General features: G+C 30.3%; 4 protein-coding genes across 11 annotated transcripts; 2 read left to right on the forward strand and 2 right to left on the reverse strand.

Annotated features, from left to right (window-relative positions):
* Nucleotides 1-291: 291 nt before the first annotated feature.
* LOC105425524 ((3R)-3-hydroxyacyl-CoA dehydrogenase) lies at nucleotides 292-4,066 on the reverse strand. Of its 3 annotated transcripts, none has more exons than XR_967652.3 (5): nucleotides 3,628-4,066; nucleotides 2,200-2,316; nucleotides 1,599-1,974; nucleotides 1,238-1,515; nucleotides 292-1,123 (listed from the first exon to the last, which is right to left on the reverse strand). XR_967652.3 is itself a non-coding variant. In XM_011636343.3 (4 exons), the coding sequence occupies exons 1-4, from the start codon at nucleotides 3,665-3,667 to the stop codon at nucleotides 1,299-1,301; spliced, it is 750 nt and encodes a 249-aa protein (XP_011634645.1). In that variant the 5' UTR covers nucleotides 3,668-4,061; the 3' UTR covers nucleotides 292-1,298. The 3 variants fall into 3 exon arrangements, 1 of the variants encoding a protein (XP_011634645.1); XR_967651.3 differs by having other exon boundaries at nucleotides 1,227-1,515; nucleotides 3,628-4,065; XM_011636343.3 differs by having other exon boundaries at nucleotides 292-1,515; nucleotides 3,628-4,061.
* A 129-nt stretch (nucleotides 4,067-4,195) lies between these two features.
* On the forward strand, nucleotides 4,196-6,146 carry LOC105425539 (uncharacterized). 2 transcript variants are annotated; one of them, XM_089083637.1, is made up of 6 exons: nucleotides 4,196-4,627; nucleotides 4,829-5,031; nucleotides 5,125-5,200; nucleotides 5,248-5,361; nucleotides 5,469-5,573; nucleotides 5,780-6,146. In XM_089083637.1, exons 1-6 carry the CDS (start codon nucleotides 4,566-4,568, stop codon nucleotides 6,009-6,011), a joined length of 792 nt encoding a protein of 263 aa, XP_088939763.1. In that variant the 5' UTR covers nucleotides 4,196-4,565; the 3' UTR covers nucleotides 6,012-6,146. The 2 variants fall into 2 exon arrangements, with proteins under 2 accessions (XP_088939763.1, XP_088939764.1); XM_089083638.1 differs by having other exon boundaries at nucleotides 4,199-4,627; nucleotides 5,481-5,573.
* Nucleotides 6,147-9,956: 3,810 nt separating this feature from the next.
* On the forward strand, nucleotides 9,957-14,215 carry mtm (phosphatidylinositol-3-phosphate phosphatase). Of its 4 annotated transcripts, none has more exons than XM_089083751.1 (10): nucleotides 9,957-10,279; nucleotides 10,742-10,970; nucleotides 11,061-11,168; nucleotides 11,447-11,899; nucleotides 12,024-12,471; nucleotides 12,570-12,745; nucleotides 13,130-13,237; nucleotides 13,320-13,504; nucleotides 13,577-13,781; nucleotides 13,898-14,215. In XM_089083751.1, the coding sequence occupies exons 2-10, from the start codon at nucleotides 10,845-10,847 to the stop codon at nucleotides 14,048-14,050; spliced, it is 1,962 nt and encodes a 653-aa protein (XP_088939877.1). In that variant the 5' UTR covers nucleotides 9,957-10,279; nucleotides 10,742-10,844; the 3' UTR covers nucleotides 14,051-14,215. The 4 variants fall into 4 exon arrangements, with proteins under 4 accessions (XP_088939877.1, XP_011634642.1, XP_088939878.1 ...); XM_011636340.3 differs by having other exon boundaries at nucleotides 9,958-10,183; XM_011636341.3 differs by having other exon boundaries at nucleotides 10,190-10,333.
* Nucleotides 14,216-14,354: 139 nt separating this feature from the next.
* Nucleotides 14,355-21,950, reverse strand: LOC105425522 (nose resistant to fluoxetine protein 6). Of its 2 annotated transcripts, XM_011636339.2 has the most exons (13): nucleotides 21,335-21,949; nucleotides 19,209-19,453; nucleotides 18,791-18,984; nucleotides 18,556-18,656; nucleotides 17,796-18,023; nucleotides 17,486-17,702; nucleotides 17,106-17,271; nucleotides 16,880-16,959; nucleotides 16,463-16,558; nucleotides 16,251-16,380; nucleotides 14,996-15,170; nucleotides 14,633-14,775; nucleotides 14,355-14,560 (listed from the first exon to the last, which is right to left on the reverse strand). In XM_011636339.2, exons 1-13 carry the CDS (start codon nucleotides 21,561-21,563, stop codon nucleotides 14,402-14,404), a joined length of 2,163 nt encoding a protein of 720 aa, XP_011634641.2. In that variant the 5' UTR covers nucleotides 21,564-21,949; the 3' UTR covers nucleotides 14,355-14,401. The 2 variants fall into 2 exon arrangements, with proteins under 2 accessions (XP_011634641.2, XP_088939876.1); XM_089083750.1 differs by having other exon boundaries at nucleotides 17,486-18,023; nucleotides 21,335-21,950.
* Nucleotides 21,951-25,101: the final 3,151 nt, after the last annotated feature.

The raw sequence follows: 25,101 nt of genomic DNA on the forward strand, positions 1-25,101 counted from the left end.
AAAAAAAAAATAACTTTCGTTTAATGCCTATATGATAATTTTAGAACATTTTTTATATATTTCGTATAAATATTTCAAATATATTATATATAAATGCAGAAAATATTTAGCATTATTTATGAAAAAAAAAATAGCAATGATCTATTGATCTATTCTCTATACAATGATAGTTGTTAAAAAATAATGAAAATAAATTATGACAATATATACGTATTATAATGAACTATAATTTGCTTGTGTAAGCAATATAGTTTAGAACTGTTCATGAACTGAACATTAAGAAAACAATACTTTTCTTTTTATGTAATCTTTGATTTTTTGTTTTATTTTATTCTTAATCTTTGAAAAATACATTATATCACAAAATATTTAAATTTATTATACAGTATTACAATTTATTATACACTATTCACATAATTTCATTAAAATATTATTAATAGATGTATAATTTTCGTTATAAATGAATTTTTTATTTATATTAAAAAATATATTTTCAAAACATAACAAGATACACAGTATGCTAAGATCCGAGTAGCACAAATTGGTTGGCAAACTATCGAATCAACAGTGGCTAACGTCTGGTCGACATTCTGCTAAGTAATAATGCTGCTCGGGGACGTGAGCAGTTCAATTTTAAATAGTTTAATAATTTTCATATTAACAAGTTTATATATATTAATTAAAGATTAATTAATTAGAAATTTATATATATTAAAGTTTCAATCTATGTTATGATATATAATAAATTCAGTTTCAGACATTTTTTTTCAATGGAATGATTTTAAAGATAATTTTAAAAATGATTGCGATAAATTATGGATGGCTATCGAGAGAAAATATCGATCATCTTAACTTTTCCTTTTTGTTTATCAGACCTTTTTTACATGTTTCTTTTTCAACATACTGGACTTATATCGTATATTTTTGTATAAATTATATGTATCAAAATGTGCATATGTTTAATAAGTGCGTGTATCACATCTTAATTATGAAATATTTATATTCTGCTATGTTGATATCAGTATAAAATTGGTCAAAAAAGGAGATACTTTTGTAAAATTAATCAGCTAAACGATACTATACAATTGTTTATCCTGAGACAGTTATATGTCCTTATTCAGACCTGTTGATGTGCAATATTAGCATTTTACATTACTTTCCCATTATTTTTAAATAATATTATTAAATGTCATTTCATTTAACTTATTTTTTTTTATTATGCGCACTTTGTAAATACCGTGAGCGATTAGGTGAGCAATCCGAATTCATATTGCCAATAACATATTGAATCATGAAATTTAATATCCTCCACCAGTAACTTCGATGCATGTTCCATTTATGTAAGAACTTTTATCAGAAGCCAAAAATGCAACAACCTCTGCCACTTCTTGTGGCTTCCCAATTCTTCGTAATGGTACTTTTTTAATAAAAACTTCTTTAATTTTATCAGGTACAGTTACAGTTATAGGAGTATCTATAAAACCAGGCGCTACTGCGTTTACTCGAATACCAAATCTGTAAAATAGATACAATATATTTATCTTATATGTTAGAAAATATTTTAAATAAATTAATACTTATATATGTAAGATATATACTCTCCAAATTCCATAGAAGCGCTCTTTGTCATAGCTACTACTCCAGCTTTTGACGCACTATAATTACTTTGCCCAATGTTTCCATGTTTACCAGCAATCGAACTAATATTAATAATCGAGGAATTTTTTGTTGCATTTGCCTCTATCATTGCTCTGACAGCAGTTTGCATAATAAGAAAGGTACCCTTTAAATTGACCTTAATTACGTTGTCAAAATTATTGTCGCTGAGTTTCACTAAAAAGTTATCTCGCGTAATGCCTGCTGAATTAACGATGATAGTGGGTGGTTTTAAAAATTGTTTTAAGACATCTTGAAATGCTGTCTCCACACTTTTTCGATCAGAAACTTCAACATTTAATGCAATATGTCCAACATCTAGAAGAATACATTAATGATTTATAATGCAATAAATAACTGTAGGATAAAATGAAATTAATAAAATTGTTAAATCATCAATAGATTTAGGAACTGAATTAGAGTCATAAAATTCTATAATTAGAAATAAGATGTTGATGTGGCAAATACATAAATCTATTCTATGTATTTTGTGTATCTCAATTTTTAATGAAAATATAAATCAATTAATAAAAATATACAGACTTTCTAAAGTGGCTACAGTTTCTGCAGCACTTTTGATGTTCTGGTCAGTTGCAATAACTTGAGCACCTTCTTTAGCGAAAATTCGACATATTTCTCTTCCAATGCCACTTCCAGCACCTGTAATATGATTGAAAAAGTCAGAATTATGTGATACATTTTAGGTTTATGTGTCTATATATGAATAGTTTACATATTATATGCATGAATATTAAAGAAAATATCAAATATCAAATATATAAATGTCTATATAAATATGTATCAGTAATATTTTCATAATTCTTTTAATTAATATAATAATTTTATGTAGACTGATTTTATATTTTTGGATTAATCTTGATAATAAAAAATCTATATAACATTCAACATTCCATACATTTCCATACATTCCATACATTTCAACAGAAGTTCATTTATTATATAAATTACATAATTTTTTTGAAATTATTCTTTAAAGTTTTTTTTAAATATTCCTTAAAAATATATTCATGATTTTCTTGTCATCCAAATATAATTGTTATTCTCAATCATTTTCAATTAGTAATTTATTCTTCTTTTATTTAATTTATTTAATATAAAAAATTCCTTTTAAAATACCTCGAGATTATCAGATAATTTCTCATGATATTGCAAAGATATTAAAATTATTTCTGTACGTTTAAATTAATTTAAATAATTATAAAATATATAAACAAAAATATATATACATAAAAGAGAATGTAAAAAACATAAAATAATAATCTCGAGGAATCCACCATAGTTCATATATTACTTTTGTTTATCTAAATGACACGTTTAAATTTTATCTACAAATATTATCCACAAATAAACAGAGAGATAAACAATCTCTACAATACAAATTGTAGAGATAAAAATCAGAGATAAAATCGTAGATAAAAATCGTAGATAAAAATTGAAAAAAGCGATATATATTAAGTTATATATATTTAAATTTGACACATTTTTTTTCTAAATAGAATTGATAAGGATATTGCGCATATTGAGAATAAATATTAAACATAAATAAGATTTACATTTTAAATGCTTCGAAAGTTTAGCTAATCAATTGATTAGCTAAAATAAATGACAAATGATGACTTGTCACTATTTATATATATAGGCTGCGTTCCAATTTTAATATTAAAAATGTATAATTAGTGTCACATATACTATAGATTTTCACTGACAATGAATATCGGAACGCAATGTAAACTATAGCCAAGTGATATATATTTAATTATTATACAGCGCGCTAATCTAAATCTTTAAACAAATAAATATAAAATAAATAAAATATATAAATTATAAATATAAAAATATTTCATAATTATCAAAGATATAAAATATAGATATAAATGGACGTATTACTTAGGAAAAATCGCTATAACCTAAAATTTATTAATTAATTAAATTAGTATGAAAAAATTTTACCGGTAACAAATGCCAATTTTCCAGATAGAAGCTTCGACATATTGTAGCAGTTGCAATCAAATCACTAACCCTGAACCCTGACAATACCGGAACGTGCAGCGCCATATTACATTCCATTATATATAACACTGAATGGAACATTGAATTAGAAAAACTGCTTCGCAGAAATAGAGAAGGATAAGATAATGTATAGGTAGAGGCGACTCATGTAGACGAGGCCATATGATATTTGGCGTCTGATATTTGTTTTCAATTTACCTTGTTTTGCGTAATAAAGACAAGTAGAAATCATAGTTTATTACACGTATAATAATTCAACTTTACACATAACGACATTTATACACAGCGTTATACATTTAAAAATTGCATTACATTCAAAATATTTCCAATTTATATAAAATGTGCTATTGTTCCCTTCTGGACAAAATTCAATAAAAAAATAGTAGAAAGAAAGATACCCATATTGTTATATATACATCCTAAACAGAACAAGTGATATCTGAGAATCTTTGGAAAATATCATTGTCATATTGTCTTGATCGATTTCTCCAAGATCTTGTGCATTCTCTTTTGTTTTTTTCATAAATTAGTATGCAGGGCTGCGTTTTGATTCTTCACCCGAATGAACTCGCTGCATTGAAGTGAAAGCGATGACACAAGAGTGAAATAAAGAGAGAGAGAAAGCATCCGAGTGAGAAATCCGAACGCAGCCCTGTATTTCGATATTCATTGCCAATACTGGAAATATATAGTTTATGTTACATATATTATAGATTTTCAATGCTGATTTTAAATGAATATCAAAACGCCACCATACTTTAATCTCGATTAAATTCCGTTCGCATGCGCTGTAGAGCCAACCTATAAAAGTTAATGCTGTTAATATACAAACAATAGTTAAAATTAGAATTATTATATGTAATATAAAATTAATAAATATGGTTTCTTCATGCATGTTGTGTAAAGATAAAACTATCAACACAAACATATCAACTCACGCGTGAGTAAAATTAACATTTATATATATATATATATATATATATATATAAAATATATATATAATATATACATATAATATATAATATATATAATACATACATATATATATATATATATATAATGCAACATATGAGATATGATATATGAGAAAAGGTTAGATAATGTAATGTTTATATTTATGAAGATGATAAATGTTTTATAGGTTTCCTAAGGATCCTGAGAAATATTTATTATGGCTTAAAGCTATTAATAGAATAACTGTCGGCAAAAATGCCAGGTTATGTTCAAAACATTTTGAAGCAAAATATTATCGTTATGGCATTGTCGAACAGAGAAGATTTTTGCTACCTGCAGCTGTTCCAACATTGTATTTATGTCCTGAGAGTGAAAATAACGATATTGAAGGTAATTTTTTGAATTAAAGATGTTTCTAATTTAATATAAAATTAACATGAAATAAATGTCTTAATAATTTTATAAATGTATATTTTTTTATAGTAAATAATTCAGAATTAACAGAAACAGAACTACAAATCAATATGAGTTTTTGTACTGATAACACAACCAGTGAACAAACATATAATAAATTAGAAGAAATTAGAACAAACATATAATAAACAGTGAAAAAACATATAATAAATTAGTTTTGACACATAATGAAACAAAGACAACATTTGATAAACAAGATAAATTATCTAATGAAGAACAAATGCTATTACAAAATAACATGCAACAGTATGTATATTTAAATAGAATATATAATTATTATTTTTTAATGAAATATAAAAATAAAAAAATATTGGTTTAGATTAAAAATAATTTTTCGAAGAAAATATAAATAGTATTCTCAACAGAATAAAAAACACTGAAGAATCTAATGAAGAATCTGAATTTAATCAAGATGAAAATTTAATTTTTGAAGAAATAGCACAAGACAATAGAAAAAGGTAAAATTAAAATATTCGTATAAACATAATTTTTATTTAAATATATAATTTTCTGTATTATATTATTTAAAAAATATTTCATACAAATGTGTTAAAAAATAACATTAAAAATATTAACTTTATGTTCCTTTTCAAAAGAGTTTTCTTACATATATATAAATTTATTATATATAAAATATTTAATAAATATATTTTTCCTAATATAGATATTATTATCCTAGCCATACTGATGTTAAATCTAAACATAGAATAAGATACATTGGAGACGTGAATTGGAATGTAATTTGTCATAATCCATCTGAAGCTAGGTATTATGGAGTAATGGCAGTAAAAGAAATAAAAGCCTTAAGAAAAGAATTGAATGTTCGAAAACGAAAAATTAGATATATGAGAAAAAAAATTTCTAATTTACAATCTTTACTTATGGAATTGAAATAGAAAAATCTTGTTGATCAAATAAAGAAACATCGATATGTATTATTGAAAAAGTTAATACATAAAAAAGTTGATGTAATAAACTAATATATAATACATAATTTAAGTAAAATAAATACAATATTTCATAAAATATAATTGTTGAATTTTTTATAAATTGTTATTATCTATATAAGAAAAGTATATATTGGGTTGTTCAGAAAATAATTTCGTTTTTTTTTTCAGAAAAATGAACTTTTTTATAGTTTATAAATATTTTAGTCAATTATGTATTGAACATTTTGAGCCAATATCTTCTGCTATCTTTTTGGTAGTTGTATGATTTTATGCTCATAGAACTTTTGATCTTTTCTTGCAAAAAACTGAACCAAGTGATTTTTGACATCTCCATTGGAGTTAAATGTTTTTCCGTTTAAAGAGTTCTGTAAAAATCGAAATAAGTAATAATCGGAGGGTGTCAAATCTGGCGAATATGGTGCGAAAGCACATTCCATCCAAGCTGTAACAGTTTCTGGCGAGTTATTAAACTTGTATGAAGTCTGGCGTTATCATGGTGGAACACTACTTTTCTGTTGTTTGGGTTTCTTCTGCCTGGTGAAATCACTCAATTTGTCCAATGGTGGCAGTACACTTCTAAATTAATTGTGAAATTGTCTGAGAGAAGTTTGAAAAAAAGTTACAAAAGTTCTGAGCTTTTTTTTGTAAAATTCAATCTTTATTCAAAAACAAACAAAAATATTAATCAGCGAAATATTCCCCGTTTGCATCAACGACCTTTTGCCATCTTTCGGGTAGTTTGCGAATTCCTTGACAGTAGAAGCTTACCGGCTTCGAAGCGATAAAATCATCAATGCATTTTCGTATCTCTTCAAATCTCACGAAATGTGTATCAGCCAAATGATGCTGCAGCGACCGGAATAGGTAGTAATCGAAAGGCGCCATGTCTGGGCTATACGCCGCGTGCGGGAGAAGTTCCCAGCCTAACGCAAAGATATGGTCCTGAGTCGCTTTCGTAACATGTGGTCGAGTATTGTCATGAAGCAAGATCACTTTACGACATCCTTGGTCAGTAAAGGCTTCTTTTCTTCTAATGCATCGCTCAAATTGGTCAATTATTGTTGGTAGCGGTCTGCTGTGATTGTTTCACCCAGTTATAACTCATAATACAATACACCTTTCCAATCCCACTAGATACAGAGCAAAACCTTCTTGGCGTGGATATTGGGCTTTGGCGTCGATGTCGAAGGTTGATCAGGGTCAACACATGATTTTCTACGTTTAGGGTTATTATAAAGAATCCACTTTTCATCGCCTGTAATGATTTTGTGCAGAAAATCTTTTTTCCGGAACTTTGAAAGCAAAGTGAGTCACGCAGTGTCATGCCGACGATTTTTGTTGTCTTCGGACAATTCATGCGGAAACCCATCTGCTTTCCTTCCGAACCTTTCCCATCGTATGTAAACGTACGGAAATGGTTTGCTGCGTAACGCCAAGCTGTTCTGCAAGCTCCTTTTCAGTTTGCGTAGAGTTTATATCCAGCAGTGCTTGCAATTCGTCCGTTTCAATCTTTTGAGGACGTCCAGCACGCGGTTCATCTTCAAGACTGAAATCTCCTTGGCGAAATTTTTGATACCATCTTTTACATGTAGCATGACTTACAGCGTTTTCTCCATATGCAGCACAAATCATTGCAGTGGCTTCAGCAGCATTTTTCTTCAGATGAAACGCGAAGTGAATGGAAAATCGAATATGCTCTTTTGTTATTGCCATCGTGAACACTACTGATTTTTGAGGTTATGTGCATCAAACGCCAAACCGTATGGCATTTTAGAAGGCCAAATGTCAATGCTTTAAAACAGAGCGGGAAGATATATAAAGTTTAAATTGTTATTTCGGTTGTATGAAATCTAAAGCTCAGAACTTTTTTGTACACCTAATAATTATGATATTTATAATCAGAATATTTGCCTGATGAAAGTTACAGAATGATTTTTGTAAGAAAATGTGTGAAAAAATAATTAATCCATTTATGCGTAAATAAATTTGCATTATAGGACAATAAGGTGCAAATATTTTCATCTATTGTAAATTTTTTTTAAGAGCCAAATTGCAAAATCCGGTTCTGTAGCAAGAGTCATAATTTTATAAAAAATACGTAGAAAAAGACTCATGGCAAAATATTGCTTCTACGAGATAATATATGGGTGTACATCAATATATATCTGCACTGTAAATAAGGAGTAGATAGTTACATTTATTTTAATTATTTAAGAGCTAAATTACAAAAATTCGCTCTGTAAGTAGCTTCGTAATTGTAAAAGAAATTATCTTAAAAGTTTCGTGACGAAACATCATTTCTATAAGACAAAATATAATTGAGTACAGATACATATCTGCACTGTAGATAAGGAGTAGATAATCATTTTAGATTAAGTCGGAGTTAGCCCGTCACTCCTGCCGACTCTTAACTCATCGAAATCATTTATCCTCGGCAGCACTCCTCCTCCACATGAACGATAATTTTAGCACCATCCGCCGGTCGTCTTAGGAATTTCTTACAAAAGTTAGCTGATTAGGAATACAACTAACGACACACGTAGGAAAAAACGAAATTACTTTCCGAACGACCCAATATAAAATTTTTAACTGCCTCATGGTGTTTGAATTGCTACTACTCACATATCTTTTTTCTCTTTTCCACATATTTATCAAAATAGTCTTGATTCTATATATTTTATCCACTATTTTATACTTTGTTCAAGGATTCAAGCTTATCAGACTATAGATTTATATAATAGATTGAGTCGACGAGAGTATTATTAAAGATCGACAACAATCTTATGAGAATTCACATAACAATACATGATAGCTAAAATTTTAAACAATTAGCTTGTAATATTAATTTCTTTATTATTACTCAAATATTTTTTAAACAAATATATATACATGTATATATTTATAATTTGCTCATATTTAATTTTATTTAAAACTGCATCTTTATAATCCACTTATCCTTGCTTTTTTATTTGTTAATATGGAATGGTCACATAACATGAGACACAGAACTCAGAAATACAAAGTATCAATACTAAACAAATCGAAATGTATTTAGTGCTCACAATGTTCATGAATATCACTTATCCTTAACAATTGATTTGAACTTTAACAATTGATTTTAATGTCCATATCAGATTAGGGGGGTCAATTATGTAACTTTACGTGAAATTTTTCACTTTTCATTTTTTACTTTTTACTTTTCATTTTTCACACCTTGACATTTCACGTGAAACTTTTCACGTACAGCGATTATGTATATAGCTTGGATACGTGGAAAGTGAAATCATGAAACATAGTTTCATAGGTTTTATAGCTAATGAAAATTATTGGTACAGTATTATATACATCTTTTAATAACCAATTGTATTTGTACTACGTACACTTAATCCTAACGCAGCCCTAATCTTCTCTAATTCCGAAGCATATTTATTAATTCCCTAGATTTCCGCCTTTCCGCCACCAAGGTACATGGCGAAAAAGTTCACGTGAAAAATTTCACATTTTCACGTTTGAGAGAGTTACATGATCCCGCAAAATCGTACATGATCGTAAGTTCACGTGAAACTTTTCACTTTTCACATTTCCGCCCTAGGGGGAAAAGTTACATGATTGACCCCCAGAGATTGAGATTGAGACTAGATTGGAATTTGACCAATCTGAACGAAGTTCATTAAAACTGCGATTAAGTTTCTTTTTCTGATTGGTTCTAAAATCTAGTCTAATCTCAATCTCAATTTCTATTCTGACACCTGTTTTAAGAGCATTGTGAGCATCAAATGGAACATACCTCATAGATTTAGTTTACACTTAGCCGTCCAATCCCGGTTCACTTCAAAATGAAGTAGATTTAGGGAGCGTTTACACCGGATTGATCTTACTCCGCTAAGAAAAGAGGATTAAAGTGGATCGAAATTAATCCGTTTACACTTAAGAAATATTACTTCATTCCGAAGTTAATCGGGATTGAACGGCTGGATGTAAACTAAGTCATATTAGGAGGAGGAGCACAGCGTCACCTGTCGAGATTTGCATGCGAAATGGCTGCTTCTGTCAAAAGTACGTTGCACTGACAGAAGCGGACGTTACGAGATACATTGCATAAATACAAAGTGATGCAGGTTTGTATTCGACGTATTGAACGGATCTCGATGCAGCCGAAATTGTTGCTCGTCTCGAAGACATAAATCAACCTATATATCTCTGGGCGTGGCACGGCATGTTTTGCTTCCAATTTCAATTGAATTGTACTCTTAAATTTTCTTTTCGTCGTAAGTTATCTGTGAAAGTATATGTCATTAATATCGCGCACCAATAATTTCATTATGAACTCGTTGTAGTTAACATTATTTTATCATATTATCACAATCGTTGCAAATTTCGTGAGGTTATGTCACAGAGGTAAAAATTAAGAAAGCATATAGAAACATGTTTAATTATGTTATTCTTTACGTTTTTTTCACATTTTTTTTTATCTTTATCGTATCCAAAATATATTTGAATATTATTCACCGCTAGATACTTGCAAGTATGGATGTTCTATCTCATTTAATATCTAGATTATTGTTATTTTGATATTGTCAGTTTAATTTTTTTAAAATTAGGATTAGTGTAAAAAAGTATTAACTTTTCGTGTGCTTCGTTTAAATTACATATTTATTATAATTATTTGTATACAGGTGCAAACGGGTTCTATAATCATAGATAGTAATAAATGAAGCTAAAAATAAGAATGTCATTGCAACGAAAGTAGAGAAATTTGAGACTGTCTTTGATACAAGTATGGAAAAGAGGGGCAGTGCAGAACTTCTAGGTGCAGAGCAAAGCAATTCCAAGAATGCCAGTTCAGATTCCCTTAATTCAGACAGCAAGAGCAATTCGCTTAATTCAAAAATGGGTCAGGAATCGGTATGAAATAGTTTATTTAACACTGATGACATAGACCAATAATATAGCGTACTATTTACTAAATCTTGGATAAATTATAAATTTCTTTAGGAGAGTTGGGAAAAAGCTTCACACTCAAAAAGTTTTTCTTCAAGCTCCACTTCAACAGATAATAACATAGTCTCTGCTCTAGAGGCTAAAAAAGATAATCAAGTAAAAGTGAGTTCGTGCTCAATCTAAGTGCAGAATTTTTATTTTTGTTCATACAATTATAACATTTTTTTATTTGTATAAATATTCAATGATGCTTGACAAATAATGAAATTTATTTTCTTTAAAGTACTGCATTTGCTTGTGTATAACATATTTTTCTATTATTTCACTTTTACTTTTATACATTTATTGTTGTATTTTCTGTTGAAGTTATGAAGTTATGAAAAATCTTTCTTTATCGCATCATATTTAGAGTTGAATACTTATATTATTATTTTGTTTAGAATTTGTCTGGAGGAGATACGGGACCACCACTCTTGAATGGAGAACGGGTACAAGGCATTGCACACGAAGTTACCTACTTGTGTCCTTACTCAGGGCCTGCCAGAGGAATCCTTAGTGTTACGAACTACAAACTTCACTTTCGTAGTATAGATCGAGAAACGCCTTACGTTGTTGAAGTGCCGTTGGGAGTTGTTAGTCGAATTGAAAAAGTTGGCGGTGCGTCGAGTCGAGGGGAAAATTCTTACGGGATTGAAGTGTTTTGTAAAGATATGAGGAATCTCAGATTTGCTCACAAGCAGGAGAACCATTCCAGACGAGACGTATTCGAGAAATTACAACAATATTCTTTTCCATTATCTCACAAATTACCTCTCTTCGCCTTCGAATACTCTGAGACTTTTTCCGAAAATGGTTGGAATGTTTACGAACCTATTGCAGAATTAAAGAGAATGGTAAGTAAAGATATGTAATTACAAATTAAGAGGAAGCATTTTATTAAAAATTCGAGGATTCTATAACGCTACATTATTATAACAATTTGTTTAAAATTTTATACTGTTTCTCGTGGAATTTCAGGGTGTAAATAACGACATGTGGAAAATATCCAAAATCAATGATACATATTCACTATGCGACAGTTATCCAGCTGTCTGGGCAGTGCCTGCCGCAGCGACCGATGAGGATCTTCAAGCCTCCGCGTCTTTTCGGAGTAGAGGTAGACTGCCGGTTCTCTCGTGGATTCATCCGGAAAGCCAAGCGACGATAACTCGTTGCGCTCAGCCATTAGTAGGTGTCGGGGGCAAACGAAGTCGCGAGGACGAGAGGTATGTCCAGCTGATAATGGATGCTAACGCACAAAGTCACAAACTTTTTATTATGGATGCACGACCGATGCCAAATGCGATAGCGAACAAAGCGAAAGGCGGTGGATATGAAAGTGAAGACGCTTATCAGAATGCAGAATTAGTCTTTCTCGATATTCACAATATACATGTCATGAGAGAAAGTCTCAGGAAGTTAAAAGGTATCAGAATTGTTACAATTAGGTTAATACACAATTCAGAGAAAGAAAGAAAGTTTTTTTCTCTTTCTTTTTTATTAGTCTACATGACTTTGTTTCAGAATTATGCTTTCCTACAATTGACGAAGCTCGATGGCTATCGGGTATCGAATCAACTATGTGGCTTAAGCATATTAAATGTGTTCTCGCTGGGGCTGTGAGAATTGTGGATAAAGTTGAAAATCACAAGACTTCAGTCCTGGTCCATTGTTCTGATGGATGGGATCGAACAGCACAGGTAAACACTTTGTTTAATTTTAGTTGATTTATTTTATTTTTAAGAGATTGTTTCATTTGACAATGAAATGCGTTTTTGAGAATGAATGGATAAAACATTCTTTGTGGGCTATTTTAATTAAAAATTTATCTCAATCTTTTATATAAGTTTTAGATATAAAATTATGTAAATATATTTTTTAACATCAAAATGTGCTTTACAATTTATTCTTAAAAATCCATTTCTTTGATCACAGAAACGATCTTAAGTAACAAATAACAATAATTTAATCTAATTATGCTCGACAAATTTCTCATATTTCAATTGATTAATCTTGAGTATTGAAGATCGAAAAAATGAGATTATTATATTTATTATGCACATTATCATTAACTCTTTTTTTAGCTTACAGCGCTCGCAATGTTAATGTTAGATCCGTATTATAGAACAGTCAAAGGATTCGAAGTTCTAATAGAAAAAGAGTGGCTTAGTTTTGGGCATAAATTTCAACAGGTAAATTGATTTTTTAAAATTGTTTTTATACGATGTTCTATCTAGTCGTTGCATTGACTATAATTAGTAATGATTTTTTTAGAGGATAGGCCATGGAGATGAACATCATAGCGATGCAGATAGATCGCCGGTGTTTTTACAATTTATCGATTGCGTTTGGCAAATAATGCGGCAATTCCCAAACGCTTTCGAATTTAATGAACATTTTTTAATCACTATTCTCGATCATCTCTACTCTTGCAGATTTGGCACGTTCTTATTTAGCAGGTACTATTATAGATAAATAATTTGCGTTTTATATTTGTTGTGTATACGTATCATATAAATTTATGTTTACAGTGAACGTGAAAGAATGCAAGAACAAGTGAAACAAAGAACAGTTTCTCTCTGGTCATATACCAACAGTCAATTACCTCTTTATTTGAATCCACTTTACCGATCCGGTACGAATTATCAGCTTGTTCTAATGCCCGTTGCTAGTATGCGGTATATCAAACCATGGAAAAGTCTATATTGTAGGTGGAACCCCAGTATGCGACAACAGGTAATAACAATATTCAATAGAATCATCATATTAAACAGTTAACAAATTATAAAATATTTTCATCATACATATATATATATATGCATGCACATATACCTGTTTTTGCTTGTTTAAAGGATCCGGTCTATCAAAGAACAAGAGAGCTTTTAGTCTTGAAAGAGCAGCTCGAGAAGCAACTGGAGGAAGGTAAACGCGAGCAGGCCTCACGTGCGAATCGGTCTGTTACCTCGCCAGCACCACCTAGGATACATTCCCCGGTGCATATATAGCGCCACGGGGAACTCGGACTGTCTGATAATTTATAGTTTTGTAAATGAGCTGTAAACTCTTGATGTACTCCCTCGAGTCAGTACAAGATATTTTGACTGAATTCCGCTTGTGGATGTTATGTATAATACGCCCACTTGATAAAGACAAATCTAGAATCGTGCGCATTTCTGCGTTTTAATGAATTAACCGCATACGTTAACATTCCTTCCATATAATTTATATGGATGCGAGTTGTATATATACCCAGCTTATCGTCAAGCTTTATTGAAGTCTGATATAATTTCGTACAAATGCATAGAGAGATTTTAGTATATAAATTGCTTTTATTTTATTCTCAGTTTTAGTTATAATTACATCACTCCCATTGCAATCTCACGTTTCTTATATTTTTTCCTGCTGTAAGATTGGATGAGTGTTCGCATTAGTAAAATATATGGTGATTCCGCCATCAAAGCTAATGCGTAAGCGCAGAAATAACTAATCCCAAAGTGTCCCATAATCATGGCGCTCTAAAAACGAAAATTATGACAATAAGTGTATTTTTCCGTTGATGCTGGATTTTTAAACGTTTGTATACTTACCATGGACAAAAATTCTAAGTGAGCGGATGTTTCATTATGCAGTCGAATGGAATGTATAATGAAAGGATTTAAAAGGTAAGCGCAGTATGTGAGTCTACTAAGAGGAATCCATATTTTACATGTTAACAGCTCCTTAACAATACCTGTAATAAAGTCAAGTATTAATGACATACCTTTTTGTAAAATTATAATATCCTTTATTTATTGTAAAAATGTTTATAAAATAATTTAAAAATTATATTAAATTAGATTGAACAAGGATTAAATTGACTATAAATCACTATATAATTAATAATTGTACTACAACAATTTATTTATGACGAAATGATTTATCTATTAAATTTATGTATTAAATTAACTAACCTCCGTATTTAGTATAACATACTATTACGATCCATGCTATACCTATGGCCCAAACTGTTCTGCTTAATGCAACGTAAATAGCAGTAGACAAAATGGATATCTGTCGTTTGTAAAGACCGAATAACACAAAAATATTGCAAGCGCTACCAAGACACCAACAAAAGATTGCCATATTCTAAAATTTACATATTATTAAAATATTGTATGTAGCATATTAAAATTAGCTTGGAAATTGAATGAAATAATTTTTTTATACATTTATAATTATTTCTCATTTTACTTATTACGTGGTTTTTATTACAGCTGTTTTCAACTATAAAGGGATAAATCAATTTATCTTAATTTATAAATAATTCATAATATACAAGGTCCCAGAACTGGGGAACGAGCCGCAGTGGGAATGCAGAAGAAATCAAGGGGAACAAAAAAGTCTAATACCATTTTGTGATATTCGCTCTAATTTTCGAGTTATAAAATAAAATATCCGAACCAATGAGTGGCGACGCCACGCTGTAGTACCGCCTACTGCTCCTAGCTTATGGGCGCGCGGCGCGCGGTGGGAGGGAGGTGACGTGTCGCCGCCTGAACAGCGAACGGCCTTGGATTTCGCCACACTACAAAGCCAATATGTTTATTTATCTGAAGTTTTTTTTTACACTTTTTTTATACCATTATAAATTACTCTATTTAGCATTCTATTTAAATACATCTTAACGCAGGCTAGTTAGGTTTATTAAACGACGTAATTAATTAGAGCGCTACGCAAAGCTTATGCTAAAGTTCGGATATTTTATTTTATAACTCGAAAATTAGAGCGAAATCACAAAATGGTATTAGATTTTTTTGTTCCCCTTGATTTCTTCTGCATTCCCACTGCGGCTCGTTCCTCAGTTCTGGGACATCTTGTGCATAAGCAGCAGAAAGTTTTTTTGAAATTCTGTTGAAGTTCTGTGAAACGCGGTTATAGATGCGCGATTAATTGAATTCTTTTTTTCTAAAGATCAAATTGAAAAATTATTAATTTGCTATAGACAATTTAAATTTACATTTTGAATTATTAAGAATAACAGAAATCTAATTGCCTGATTATTAATCAGTACTTTGCATATTTTAATATTTAGTCTAACGATGATTTATGTTTTTATATTACGTTTATATTTTACGTTTTTGTTTACGTTTATGTTTCTATACATAATATAATTAATATAATAATATAACTATAAATTTGTATATAAAAGTATAATTCATATTTTACCTTTTTCAAGGCTACTTTTTTATTTAGTTTTACTAAAATGTAGCCTGTAATCATTCCAATAATATATGGACCTATTCGAAGCCATGGTGGATAATATAAGACATCCAAAAGTCTATATTGTTCGTCCAAGCTATAATAACAAGCTATATGAAAGAGCGTTTATTTATCTAATTAATCTCTCACGACCACAATAAGATGATTTTGCAACTTACGTTGGGACATATTCATAAATGTACGAGATATAACCGCTTAGTATAATCGAGCTTATTAAAAGTGTGCCTAGTATAGCAACGGCCGCATAAAAATATCTGGAATTCGCAGCTTACGTTTATTCAGATATAAAAAAATACACGCGGAAAGAACAATTTTATTAAAAGTTTATCTAAAAATTTGTCCAGGTGCAGATGTCAAAGTAATTTTGTTGATCCATCATGGTTGCTAGAATAGAGTTAGAGCTATCAAGAATTTCTGCAATATTATTATTACGTTTAAGAGTCTTACATAATTATTTTGACAGCCCAACAATATCACTTTCAGTTCTATATCTGTAGCCAAATTTTTAGATACCTCAATAAAATCGTTTTCTTTCCGTATACGTAACGCTGGTCGGTGACCGATCAACAACTTACACAGTCGACAGAATCAGGAGTGCCGTACCGATCATAAAGAATTGCATATCAGCAGCCAGATACCAACTCCAGTTCATGCACTGCAAGAAGAAGAAGAAGAAGAAAAATGAGAAATTTCAATAGTTTTTTTTTTTCAGAATAAGAAATTTTCTGACCTCGCGCTTTCGCGAGGTCAGAAGTGTGGCGTCAGATTGTAATATTGCAATTTAATTAACGTGTTTGTTACCATCGTGTCGTGACCGAACAGGTTATTTATGTACAGGAGATTCCTCCACCAATATTTCGCGCAAGTCTCATGCGATTTCTCCTCCATGTAGAACTGCGAGGTCTTGTCGTACCAAGTCCAGTTCAATTGCAATATTCCTATCATCATCATGTAAGGCGGTGTCAATCTTAGGAAAGGAATTTTTGAGAGATGACATTAAACATTCACGAAAACAGAAACGTTCACGTTCTTACTATCTATCTGCCTTGCCGTTTGTAATTTAAATTTTTAAATCGTATTCCCTTAATTCGCTCATTTACTCTACCATTGATTCTGTTGATGCTTAGCATTGTCTTTTGTCTATTGTCCGCGCGAATCGGAGATAAGCGGAGAAAACGTACCGGATGAATCTTCTTATTGCACAGACAAAGAACTCCTTTAGCATCTTCGCATAATTAACCGACTTGCTCCGTCCTTTGTCCGTTGTTTTAGCCTTCAGGAACACATAGGCCAGTAAAAACCCGCTTAAAAAGAAATAAGTGTCGACCGATACGGTCGCGTTGCTTATCACTTGGATTGGTATACCTTCGGCGAATCTTAGATTCCACACTTTATTGTCTACATATGCGAAATGACGTGCGTTATACTTGAAAAATAAGACGATAATACGTATTCGCTCAATTCTACAATTTTTGCAATCAGGATACTTGCCGAAATAGTCCACCGTGTACAGCACGGTATGGGCTATGATTATCCAAAGCATGCTCAGAAATCTTAAGCCGTGAATAACCGGTATCATTTCCTCATTCAATTCCGTGTTAAATAATATTTTTGTATTTGTGTAAACGGAAAAACACATTAGCACCTTCTCCATTCTGTTTTTCTTGCTTGGAAATGACGAATTCGTTATTTTCGTTTCCCTGTCTACGCTTTTTACACCTCAAGCACAATACAGAATTTATTAGTATTTACATCATAAAAATCTTGAAACACGTTTGCCGATCGTCTTATGACAAAGATATTAATGAGAAAAAGATTGGAGAAAAAAAAAGTATTACATCATAGAAATGAATACTGCAGCGCGAAAAGAACGATTTTGCTAAAGCATATATAATAATTACGCTCAAGTTGATTGCTAAAAGTTTTATATTATTATTATTATTATTATTATTATTATTATGTTTAAGTGTTCTATTTAATTATTTATAATTATTTCGTCCAACAGAATTATTTTCAAATTTATAATCAAATTTTTAAATTCTTCAGCAGAATCGTTCTTTCGATGAGGTAATATGTGCACAGAATGCGAGAAAACTTTTTTACAGAATTTTATTAAAATAAAAATTTCTAAATTAAGGAAATAATTTCAATGCAGAGGCGTGAGCGCGATTTTCTTTTTGAAAATACGAAAAATATAATACAATCGATATCTGTTACTGAAAAAAGCTTAAGAAGTATTACGTATACTTACCAACGATAGCTTCATTTTTTCTATTTAAATATTTTTGATACACGAATATGTCATATATTGTGCCGCTTATCATCATGGCGAAGGTAAATATTAAAACAACACTAAAACAATAAAATTAATGTATGTAAATATAATTTAATAATTTCTCTTTTTACAAGCGCATGAAAATTTAACAAAGCTATTATTGTTTATCTGTACAGTTAATTGTTTCGTCTTTACACGTCATTCAACGTACAGTATGAAAGGTATTGCCCCGCTGAATAGCCATTGATGATCGTCCTTTAAGTCTTTAACACGGACCAGACTGAGATCCATGGAATAGAGATCACTGATTAAAAGAACTCTATCACGAAATATCTCTTTCAGAATGAAGCTGAGATTATTTGTGGAACATGATGCGGGTAAACAGAGGCCAAGCGTAATTAAATCCTACGATCCAAAATTTTTCTATATAGCATTTTTCTCAACATCTTAATATCGGGCATGGTGTCAATGAAAAATCGCAGATTTCACATTTTTGATAGCTTTTATTAATGTATCCAGATAATAAACGCATGACATCCCGTCAAACGATTTGGGGAGGATTCACTTATATATATATATATATATATATATATATATATATATATATATATATACCGTATCAAACTTACTTCGTTTCGTATGTGACCGTGATACTGAAGGGTACTGTTGTGTCTGAAATGGGCAACGAAGTAATTCACTTCGAAAGGCGGAAATTCCGTTTGCGGGTCGCGATATTGTGTGTCATTTAATATATGCCGTTCTGCTATCTCGAAGCGACGTCTGTTCATCGTATCGAGACATTGGCTACGACTGCCGAGCCAAAAATTATTTCCATAAAGGAAACCCGATTTAGGGCCGCCGCTGGAATCCAATGCTTGAAGGAAAAATAAATTTTTTTAACAAAAATACAATTTTTATTTGCGCGAAAACATTGAACAGCATTTTTCACTTGATGTCAGTCAATCACCTGAAATTTTCATTAATTACAGATTTATGAAAGATTCGCTCTTAAATATTTCGTGTTATCCACATGGAAAAATCGGTTTTGCTGAAAATCTAAAAATTTGATCAAAAAAACACAGATCTGAAAATAATTTCCGCCATTTCCGAAATAATTAATTAACAGAACGTTTGGATTTGATTTGATTATATTATAAACATATTTTTAATATTCCAGCAACCGACTTGAATATCTCACGTTGATAAATAATATTTTGATGGCGCTCAAAATTATTACTATTTTCAGAGATTATTTTCAAAATTATTTTATCTCATGTATAAACTTTTACATGAGTTTTAACAAAAAACTCTCTTTGCTCTTTTCGTGTGTAGTAATAACGAAACAAAGTAGTTCGTCTATATCTATATCGAAGACCGATCGATGTGCGATTTATTTAACGCTAACTTTCACTCAGGTCGTACACATAAATAAACAAATGTGCATAGTGTCAAAAAATATTCAAAACCCGGGGCTTAAAGGCTACATTGTGTACTTAAGAAAGTGTGTAGCTCTCGTCTCTGCAATGTGCCGCAAATGTTAAATACGGGCGATACGCGGCGCCTCGCGGCGCCTCGATCCACGGGATCCAGGGATCCTCGAGATGAAATGAGAGAAAATCACGGCGGCGTGCACGCGTAATAGACGCTTTTCCCTGGTGGTACACCTGGTGGCTAGAAAACTTGTTCCTTGTGTAACACGAAGAAAGTTGATTCGGCTAAGTGCCCCAACCGACATCAGTTACGCGTCCGACACAATCGCGCGACGGTAATACACTTATGGAAAAATATGTTGCATAATGAGTAAAGGATATTATCACACTCGGAATGCGGTTCGCACACTCCGAATGCCGGTTTCACGCTGCCGGAAGTGCTGTTCTCTAAAAGAGAACACGTTCGAGTTTACCCGAGGTAATCTCGAGGTAATCGACGTAGGTGTCACTTTTCACAGGCTTGTAATAATGAATGATCTACCGCATTTACGACGAATGCGTCGAACTTACTTGAGAAAATTCAGAGAGTTAATCACAAAGTTTACAATGGAAAAAGATTAGTATTTTAGTATCTCTGCTGGCTCTAAACGAAATTCCCTGAAGTTATCCCTTTGAATTAATTTCCGGCAAAAAAATGTGTTTTCTGTGTGTGATCAATTATATAATAAATATGATTGCATATAAATAATAATGATTGCATATATGTATTAACATACAATCATATATAATTATATTAAATATAATAAATATAAATATAATAAATATAATAAATATATAAATATATTAAATATATAATTATATTAAATTATATATTTTTTTTATATGGGTACGTATTCTATATAATTATATATTTTACCGTGTTAAGTCGGTAAAATTAATTTGTTACTTGATCTCAGAGAGAGTTTACTTGCTTGTATTTGCTTTCTCTCACCACATAAAGGAATGCGTCAATTATATAATTAATAAAATCTTTAATTACGAAATCTCGGAGGATTAAATAATTTATCGATATTTATAGATATCAAAATGAAATAATTTTTCTATGCAGATGTCTTCATTTATTTCTAATCGATTCCCTTTAGTTTTTACCAACAAAGGTATAAAAATCACCGATTTAATTTCAGCTATTAAATGACGAAACTTTAATTTCTTCATAATGCTAAACGTAAATGGCCGTTTATTAAGATTAATTTTCTTGACTTTGCGTTTGACCAGTTTACTGACAAAATTTTTACAATCGTGGTGCAACATGAATTTTTACTTACTCTTCAAGGCCCACAGTATCCGGCGATCGACAGCATCTCGGAAGTCTCGTAATTCCTTTCCGCATATCGTCCCTTCGAGGAGATTAGCTTTCGAGGCGACGGCATAGGCGGGCAGTAAACGAATGCTGGTGTCGGTCACGTTAGATTCGTGAAATTGTGCAGAAATTGTGCAAAATAACACGACGAAATGACAAACGCGCACAATAAACGCAAGTCGCTGACGCGACATGATGCGGCTTTAGTATCCAACAGTTGATTTACTTCCACGTCACTTCGGACTGGTGAAATTATTCATTCACGAAGCTGATCCTGAAGACGCAAGACGGAGCAAAGCTGCGCGCTTTATTCGCGCAATGAATTTTAGCATGCAGATTTAAAATTTTATATATTTTATCCTCTATTGTTGAGATAAAAGAACCATGTTTATTTCGAGAAATTATAAACTTAAAAAAAGGACTATTTATTAACTCCGTGTGCGCAAACGCGTTGGCGCAATGTTTTGGAGTTTTGTTAGCGGATATATTTCTCTTTGGCTTTGCACAAAACGTTGGCGTGAAATTAATATCAGTCAGCGAGATTCGACGACTAGTACAGGACTGGCCTATATAGGGAGAAGTTAACGTGGATTTGCAGTGGAAAGCGAAAACGTCCTCCCCGTCGACTCTTTTGATATTGTGACGGTGCCCCACCACCGTTATTGTGTACGATAATTTAATCGCTGATATTTATGCTAATATTTTCTTTCAAAAAAGTTTTGTAAAAAAACTAGACAAATTTAGTTACATGCAACAAGTTTATTATTATTATTCTCGATATACAAGCTGAGAAATTAACTTCAGAATTGTACAATTTTTTTCTATTGTATTATACCTGCTTCAATTTTCATAAACGATCCATTGGAATTAAAAAATAATAATTAATTAGAGAATAATAAATAATTAGAGAAGAATATATTTAAAGAAGAAATTTTATTTTTTATTTCACATGTGGGATTTGCTTACAAGCAAAAGATATTTTCTTTTTTAAAAGATTATAAAGTTAATAATTAATTAACTGATTTGTATCTTTTCCAATTTTGTTTTAAATATCCTTTGTAAAATATATATATTTATTATTACATTATTATATATAAAAATAAAAATATTTAAAATATATAAACAATTTAATTTAATCTGAATTATTATTTTTATATATCATATATCATATAATATCATAAGAGATATTTATAGTAATAGGTGAAAAAATAATTAAAAAATTATTAAGTATAAATGATTGAATCAGGAAATTAAGAAAATGACAATTTCTAATTGAAAGTCCAATTTAAGTTATTCTAAATAAAAGAAGGCAAGAAGAAGGTCAAGAAAACAAGCAATGAAAGAATATATTATAACGAAAATAAATCTATATAAAAGATTTGAATCGCATAATCTTAGATGTACAAATGTTTCGACCTACTTAGGCTTTATCAATGTATAGTATGAATAATACAAATAATTAGATATAAACATTGGTTATTAAGTTCGAGTAATGCATACGAAATAATAAATAATTAGAGAAAAATATATTTAAATGGGAAAAAATTGCAAAAAGAAACAGTAAAATAATATATCGGAAACCGACAGAATAAAAAAATTAAATACAAAAATAAGTAAGAAGCTATGAATCTAAATAATTATCTCCTCTTACAAACTAATTTTTAGTTTTTTTTAGTTTTTAATTGCGTTACACGAGCGCTTATATTAATTTTTTTTTATACATAATTAAGTTTTTTATATATAAATTTTACGTAATCTTGCATAAAACACAGGCAAAAAAAGATAGAGCGTGAATAATTAAGATCTATTTCCCAGATGTTTTCCGCTTATAATTGTTCATTATAATTCTTGGAAATTTCTTGAGAAATAACTTGGAAATTTCCATTGTAGACTACCAGAATATTTTCAGCTTCTCGTCCTGATACTTTTCTTTCACTTGTATCGCTTAATTATTTATTGAAAGATATGCTTGAGACACTTTCATCAACTCTGGTTAATTTAATCAGCCATTTAAATTCTAATGAAATTGACCAATCGCAATTTGTTTACACATTTAACAACAAATATTGATTGATCAATTTCAATGGAATAATCGGCCGATTACATTAATCGGAGTTGGTGAAAGCGGTCGAATTATTATATTATATATATATTATCTTAATTATATCGGAAATTGTTATTTCTGAATATAAAGAAGTAAAGTGCTGACATTACGAAAAGAACATTAGGAATGGTATTATTTTAGTCCAACAAAATCATTTCTAAATCTGTATTGGCCAAATTTATAAATACTTTAATAAAATTGTTTCTTCCCATTATTAATATATTTTCAATATATTTGCATTATATTTTACATTTTACGAATATTTAAGATTTACGTATATTTAAGAATGCGTAATTTAAAATGCAATAATTTAAAATGCAATAATTTAAAAAAAATGCAATGTACTTAATTTAATGGTAGACATAATGTAAGAGATGAATAGATACAAATCTTATCTATCAAACAAATTTATAATCACACGTATGTACACGTATTAATTTGATGTTGCACGTAAGTTATACTATTCTATTCTTTCTATCTTTCTCTGACAATTCATATTCATTCATGTTTTTATAAAACCACACGCGTAACATACATAATACTTAATTAATAATTCTTGCGTCACAACTGATTATATCTTACGGAATGTTTCTGGATTTTCGTAAGAAATATCTCTCGTTAAAATAACCTCGAGCTCGCATTTGTTATGCTCATAATATAACAGCTGAATCGCACTTATTTTCGATCGATATCAGTATAACGAAATTGAATTGAACCGTGAAACAGCGTATAATGTAATAGGTATATATTGGTGTTTCCAACGTACCTCGATTACATCACGTAAGATCTGCGCTAGAAAGCTTCATTCTTCCCTTCTGATTGTATAAATCGTTGTTCTATCGATCGTGTGTCATTCAAATTTTCACTAAAGATTTTTTTATATTAATTTCAATGTATGAAGTGTAACAACATGATGGCGTTCACTTTGCTAAGAAAACTAATTTCCTATAATTTTTTTTTTTTTTTTTTTTTTTTTGTTTAAACTCATGTAGTTGGAAAACATGAAAACAATTTTTGAAATTCGATGACCAAATATTTTCACGGCTATAATTTAAAAATTTGTTATTATACTAAGAGACATTTCAGGTAAAAGTCGATTTGCTTTTACTATAGAATCGTGTAGCAATAGCAAAATTATTTCTTTCATTATTTCTCTTTTCCCCCCTACACATTCGACATTACGTAAAGCGTTATTAGAAGTTTATATTTATTACTCTTTAATTGATCAAGAGAAATTGTGAGAATCAAATATTTTTTTATTTTGTCATGAAACGAGATAGCAAGAACCAGTTTACACCAGAGATGGATCAATTTTGTTTGCAAAAACATTTAATTTCAATACTTGTTTGCAATGGAATAAAAATGTACGTAGAACAAAATTAGATGTAACATCGGTTACTTCTGTCGCGGTAACATGTGTAATATTCCACAATCATTTTTGCGTAAGATGTTTAATTTCACAATTGTATAAGAATGTCTGTCTTATCGTGTACACATCAAAAATATGCATCCATTTGGTGTTCAGTGTCATACAGAATTTTATACATAATGAGGTGTGTATCAATTATGCGTGAAAAAATGTGATTTTTAAAATGCAGAAATTCGTGAGATTTCACAACTAAGTTTCT

The sequence above is a fragment of the Pogonomyrmex barbatus genome, unplaced genomic scaffold (assembly GCF_055798465.1).
Source record: "Pogonomyrmex barbatus isolate J1 unplaced genomic scaffold, ASM5579846v1 scaffold8, whole genome shotgun sequence".
NCBI classification, from domain to species: domain Eukaryota; kingdom Metazoa; phylum Arthropoda; class Insecta; order Hymenoptera; family Formicidae; genus Pogonomyrmex; species Pogonomyrmex barbatus.